Source organism: Balaenoptera borealis (assembly GCF_965194805.1).
Source record: "Balaenoptera borealis genome assembly, chromosome: 5".
NCBI lineage: Eukaryota > Metazoa > Chordata > Mammalia > Artiodactyla > Balaenopteridae > Balaenoptera > Balaenoptera borealis.
In genome coordinates, this window is record NC_138862.1 from 96,321,696 (window position 1) to 96,328,476 (window position 6,781).

Sequence of the window (6,781 nt, forward strand, 5' to 3'; positions counted from 1 at the left end):
CAAGGAGATAGAAAATTGACTTGAAAAGAATAACTATGAAATATGAATTTGACAATAAAGAAAAAAAGTAATCTTAAAAAGCCCCATCAATACAGTAAAAGGGTGAAGGGAAATTTCTCTGAAGGGTAAGACTCAGCTTTGTATTATGCTTTACTAAGCCTCGAAGTTATCATCCGTAAAATGGAGATAATGATATCTACCTCTCAATACAGTTAAAAAAAAAAAAGTTAGCATTTTTTGCCAATTGTATTTGCAAAAATTTAAAAGACCAATAACATGCAATGGGAGCATAAGGAAAGTGCTTCATTTGTACACTGTTGCGGGGAATGTCAACTGACACATTTTTGGAGGATAATATCAAGTTTTAAAGCAGGCATATCTTTGACCATGTTTGCGAGAATACATATTAACTATAAGGATGCGCCTTCGACATGATTTGACAAAGCGATTTAATGAAAGTTCATCAATCAGAAAAAAAGATTAAATGAATTATGGTATAACAATACTATGGAACACTATGTACCAATTATAAAGAAAGAGGTGGATTGCTCTATCTGTATTGTATCTACCTATTCATCTGTCTATCCTGACATGGAAAAATGACCATGAATGAAAAAACTCAAGTTAAAGAAACATGTATAGAAATATGAACCCATTTATTGGAAAAATAAAAGGGTGTGTCTGTGTGTATACACACACCTACACTTACAGATATATTGATATGATGTAGAATATCCCCAACTGTTAACGATGGCTACGAAGACGGGGTGAGAGGCTACTTGATATATGTCTGTATTTTTAAAATTTAGCTTTAGTGCCTTGTCTTTGTGATCTGAATGTGGCCACTGGTGGCATTTTTGTTCCTGTCGTCGTTCTCAGCCATGCTCCTACATAGGTTAGCTGTCACGCAGAGGGCTGGGTTCACAGAGCAGGCACACAAAAAACAGTTGTTCAGTTAATTCTGGACATTTCCACCTGGATGCTCCCAAAGCACCCTGAGTTCAAAATTTGATTACTTGTTCCAGGTAATTAATTACCCTCTCTAATAAATCTCTTTCTTTTCTATTCCCTAGTCTCTCCAAATGAGAAATCCATGTCTGACTCAGACCCTCTCTCTTCTCCACAGGCAATCATTCTCTAATGCATATTGACTCTACCCCCTAAAATCACCATTGAATCCATATCCTCTTTTCCAACTCCTCAGAATCTCTCACTTGGACTACTTCCAAAGCCTCCAGATTAGTCTCATCCATTGCTAGTTCGTCTACTATACTGGTTCCAAGAATGATCTTTCTAAAATAAAAATCTAAATCGTGCATCCCTCTTACTTAAAACCTTCACCAACGAGAAAAAGTCTGAAGCTCAAAGTATGATATTCGAGAGTCTTCATGATCTAGTGCTTGTGAACCTTCTTATTAGCTCACTTCTCATCAGTGCCCACTTCACACTTTATGTCCTAATGAGGAATGACTATGGGACCAACGACTAAACTGATCTTAATTCTCCAAACATATCATGCAGCTGTGCAATGCCTGGAATGACCTCCCACCCAACATCATAATCCACCAGGCAAACCTACTTATCCTTTAAAAGCATCAAACAACATTTCATCCTCTTGGAGGGCTTCCCTCACCCCAAACTTCTCCCCAATAGCCATCCTAGCACATACCTTACACACACACAGACACACACACAGACACACACACACACATCCCTTTATTAACTTTTTAAAGTCTTTCCTCCCACAAGTCTCTTGGTTCCTCAAGGGCAGAGCCTTGTATTATCAACTCTACATCCTCTGTGCCCACCCCAGTACCATGTGCCTGGCTTATAGTAGTTGTTCAACAATATTTATTAAACTGAGTTTAAACACACTTCGGTAAAATGTGAAATCCTAAACAAGACTGGAACGTTTAAAATCGTGTTTTAATTAGGCTCATTTCAACCATAAAAAAAACAAACACTCAAGTTACTTTAATAAGAGGTTTGGGAGCTGTATTAGAAAGCTATCCAGGAAATTTTTTTCTGTAGAGAGCTGCTCTTTTCTCCTCTGTTTCCTCAGCCCTTCAGTTTGCACATGGGTGATCCTGGCCTCACCAGCCTCTCCCGAAACTCTTCAGCTTCAGTCCTCACTGCTAACAAACAATTTATCTCCACATTATCTAATCCAAATTTCTGAGAGGGTTGTTTTGGTTTTGGCACCAGGCCACCATGTCCCTTCTTTCTCTCTGGTGAAGCTACGAATCTGCTGCCCTATGGTTAGGTGACATGCCAGAAGCTCCATGACCAATGACTCACATTCCCCCAACTTTCAACTTAATATATCGTTTTTATTTCCTTAGAACCATTGCTAAAGTATATCAGTAAAATTATTTTGCAATACTTTTAAAAACAAGTCTTGCCAAGACTTGTTCACAGTGAGAAAAATCCTGCATACTTCATCACTGAACCAGCTATACTTTCCAAATACGCAAGTTCATCCCTTTTTATTTGTAGATGTTCACAGAAAGAATCCTCTGGATTCATAACTGCTCAACAGCACTGGTTTAAAAAGCTTTTTTACAAGCTTTTTGCAAAATTTCTCTTACATTTATAACGTAAAGAAATGAGTAATCCAGACATTTCCTTGTTAAATTTTACCCTGTAATATCAAGTAACTTTATAGAACGATAGCACACACAATGGCAGTCTACCACTAACCCACAAAACCTGTTTCTCCTCCTCCAAACTAACACCACAAGGTAATGATTGAAGGAAGGCAGGCCACTCATTGACAAGCTCCTGTGGTGAGGAAAGAGGAGTACAGGCCAGGAGACAGGCACTCTTAGGTGGTCTCCAATAAAATCAGATTCTCAGGGCTATTAATCTCCTGAATAAAAATTAGAAAAAGGCTAATTAAATATCTGTTATATCTAGGGAGATATCACAGTTGCACTAAGAACAAATTTAACAGCATGAGAACACTAAACACATCATTGAAAGGAGACAGCAATTCATTCACTAAAATATTCTGGCTATTCTGAGATTTCAAGATTCACTGGAAAGAAATATTGTTAGAAGGAGACAGGGGAAAATTGATAACGGCCGTTCAGATGATCTGAAGGAAAAGAAACTTTTTCAAACGCAGATTGTCCTTACATTTCTTGATAGTAAGGGAAGAATTTTCTACTTTAAAATCAAGCAGGTGTTCTACTTAGCCAACCTGTTTATTAACTATCCTCATTGGTGACTCATTTTAGTTTCATTTGTAGTAATGAGCAGCTGACTATGTAATACCATAACCATCAGCTTAGACTATTGTTAATAAACATAAAATCTTAACAGATCTAATTTCAGAGGACAGAAATTGGTACAATTTAGAGTGCTGATGTTGTCTTTAAATGAGGCTTGGAATGAAGGCACTATTATAAAGTTTTCATTGAATAAAAGCACTAAAGGGCAAGGGGTTGACTCATTACTTAGCAAAATTCATAGGTTTTTAAAAACAAGCAAAGAAAATGTTAACTTGAATGTCTTGGAGACGTTTTAGTCAAGCAGTAAAAAGGTTATAAGTCCTTATGCTCTTTTATTTATTTTTTTAAATGTATTTTTTTTTTTAGTTAATTAATTAATTAATTTATTTATTTTTGGCTGTGTTGGGTCTTCGTTTCTGTGCGAGGGCTTTCTCTAGTTGTGGCAAGCGGGGGCCACTCTTCATCGCGGTGCGCAGGCCTCTCACCGTCGCGGCCTCTCTCGTTGCAGAGCACAGGCTCCAGACGCGCAGGCTCAGTAGTTGTGGCTCACGGGCATAGTTACTCCACGGCATGTGGGATCTTCCCAGACCAGGGCTCGAACCCGTGTCCCCTGCATTGGCAGGCAGATTCTCAACCACTGCGCCACCAGGGAAGCCCAAAATGTATTTATTTTTTACAGGGAACTTTTTATTTTATTTATTTATGTTTGGCTGCATTGGGTCTTCGTTGCTGCGTGCGGGCTTTCTCTAGTTGTCGCGAGCGGGGGCTACTCGTCGTTGCGGTGCGCGGGCTTCTCATTGCAGTGGTTTCTCTTGCTGCGGAGCACAGGCTCTAGGCGTGCGGGCTTCAGTAGTTGTGGCATGCGGGCTCAGTACTTGTGGCACGCACGCTCAGTAGTTGTGGCTCGCAGGCTCTAGAGCGCAGACTCAGTAGTTGTGGCGCACGGGCTTAGTTGCTCCGTGGCATGTGGGATCTTCCCGGACCAGGGCTGGAACCCGTGTCCCCTGCATTGGCAGGCAGATTCTTAACCACTGTGCCACCAGGGAAGCTGTCCTTATCCTCTTTTAAAAAAAAATAATAATAATTGGAGCAATAAACCCAGAAAATATTATATGATCCCTACATTCTAAAGACTTTGATTTCTTTCCAAAGGAGAAGCTTACAATGACTTTAATTTACTAACTAGGCCTATTTACAGTTGTCAAACTAATAAAAATAGGAAAAAAGGAAGAAGCACTAGTTTCTTCGTGTTTCATAGTTGGAATCATTGGAAACTACCTAAATTTAATAAGTCAAAAATTTATATTATTTAAAGTCAGAAAGGTAAACCAGAGAACTAAAAATTATACTGTAACAATCAAAACTTGGCAGGCATCAAGGACCGAGGAAGCAAAATGTAGTGTGCATCCAATTTCGCATCTTTCAGAGGAAAGAATCAATAGATACCATGTAAAGTTGCTAAATCACGAAACGGAAGAATAACTTTTAAAGTAATAAAGGCAACCTCCAGAAGAACAAGAAATAAACTATCAATAGTAATTGCCTCTGAAGGTTGGGAGGACTGAATGGAGAACACTTTTTATTTTATACTTCTGAACAACTGTACTTTCCTACCATGTGCATATATTTACTTTTTAATCTAGTTTTTTAAACTGTCAATAATCAGACACTATTTAAAAAAAAGAAAATGTACTATATTTCATTCTCTGTACCTAACAACTCACAGACCATCAACTATAAAATGGAACACATTCTAAAGTGAAATATCTCATCTGTCAAATTAAAGGTAAGGTAAAGGAAGCAAAGTTTTTTTTTCCCACAGTGCAAAGTGTGTAGCTATTGTTTGAAAATCAAGACTTCCCTGATCAATTTAAGCAAAAACACTGTTACTGTCCAAAATAACTCCTCTAAACTACTCCTGAATACAGTCAAGCTAATGAAAAGAGAGAAGTCAGAGGCTTCACGGCAGCAAACAAACTAGGAAGTCCTTACATCAAATCAGTAAGACATTTAGAGGCTTATATTTTCTTTGAAATCAAAACAAGAGAGGCATTTTGAAAGTTTGCTATCTTCACTGATCCTCTAAGGAATGTAAAAGTATGTACTGCAGTTTCAAACCTCCTAGTGCTTGAGTTTTTTAAAGCAATTTACTTCTGCTTGAACAAGCAGTAAGACAGGCCACAGCGGTTGGGTGTTCTGTTAACCCTTAGTTTCAAACCTTTATGCTCACACTAACAGTTCAACTTTCTAATGCTCCCAAATATAGTTACCTCAAAGAAATTTCAATCCACAGTCATACTACGGAATATGATTTAATACACTGATTTTAGGGCTGGATTATTTCTGGTAACCACAATAGTTACAACTTAGGTAATAATATGAATAAAGATCACAGATTTTAAAACTGTGCCTATGCTCATCCTCTTCTCTTCTTGCAATATCTTACCCTATCGGACAGTCCTTGAAGCAACACTGACAAAGAAGCGTTCACAAATTTTAATTTACACATATACAACCTAACCTTGGCGAGACATAAGTACCTAATGCATATCCCTGAAAACGCATCAACTTAACTCAAATAATAACTCCTATGTCTAATATACTGGCAACCTGACCACAGTCCAGATACACGTCGCGAACTCTTCTATGTGATAAAGACAAAACTGACTTAGAGAACCAGAGGCTTTAGGCCTGCCGGTAATCAAAAGGGTCAACAAACTGAAGCAATCCTGTCTTTTAAACCCATGGTAAACTTAGTTAACTAAGGCATCACTCAGAATCAACTCTCAACCCCCAATACATCCAGACTTAAAGACGTAAAGCTCTTGTAAATCTCTTGGTAGGCGAGTCTCTCTGACCCACCAGGTGGACCTACTTACTCCAAGGATCCTCCCTCGGACCCTGCTCAGGACCCTCAGCCGCGCGATTCCAGGGCGCCCTGCGCCACACCTTGGGGGTGCCGCAATCCAGTGCCCCGTGCTCCTTCCCCGACCACTCGGTCACCCATCCCGAGTCCCCCGACTTTGCCCGCCCAGCCCATCCCTTCCACATCTCCAGCCCCACACCCGCCCCCGCTCCAGGCCAAGTCCAGCTGGCCTCTCCCCTTCCCTCTCACCACCACCCCCACCCCACACACTCACCCGCGGTAGTAGGCTTTCACCCGGACCTGGTGAGAATGGTCCCCGCTGCCGCCGCCGCCTGCGATCGGGTGAGACATGGTACTGCTGTCTCTCTGGGTCGGCATCTCCTTCCTCCCCCGCCTCAACGCTGGAGGCCGAGGGTGCGAGCGGCGCACCGGGCGCCGTAGGGGACTCCGCAGCCCGAGTTTCTCCCGGAGCCGCGGCTGCCCGCTCGCCTACCTGTCCTCCACGCCCGCGGCGCGGGCCCAGAGGTCGCCTCGCCGGGGCAGCCGGAACCGCACGGCTCCCCCCACAGCCAGCGGCCGACACTGCTTCTGCTGCCGCCGGGGCCCAGCACGCCTCCCGCCTCCGCCCCTCCCACCTCACTCGCTCCAAAGGCCCACATTCCGGGGGAGGGCGGGTGCAACC

The 6,781-nt window shown here is 41.6% G+C and overlaps 1 protein-coding gene across 5 annotated transcripts in view; it reads right to left on the reverse strand.

The window, feature by feature from the left end:
• Positions 1–6,693, reverse strand: part of PRKCI (protein kinase C iota) — an 80,575-nt gene extending 73,882 nt beyond the window's left edge. For 2 of the 5 annotated variants that reach the window (XM_082394060.1, XM_082394056.1), the window contains exon 1: positions 6,374–6,692. In XM_082394060.1, the coding sequence (XP_082250186.1) occupies positions 6,374–6,477 (104 nt within the window). In that variant the 5' untranslated portion in view covers positions 6,478–6,692. Of the gene's footprint in view, positions 1–6,112; positions 6,135–6,373 lie in introns of those variants that run through there. The other 3 variants (XM_082394059.1, XM_082394055.1, XM_082394057.1) reach the window with 3 other exon arrangements.
• Positions 6,694–6,781: the final 88 nt, after the last annotated feature.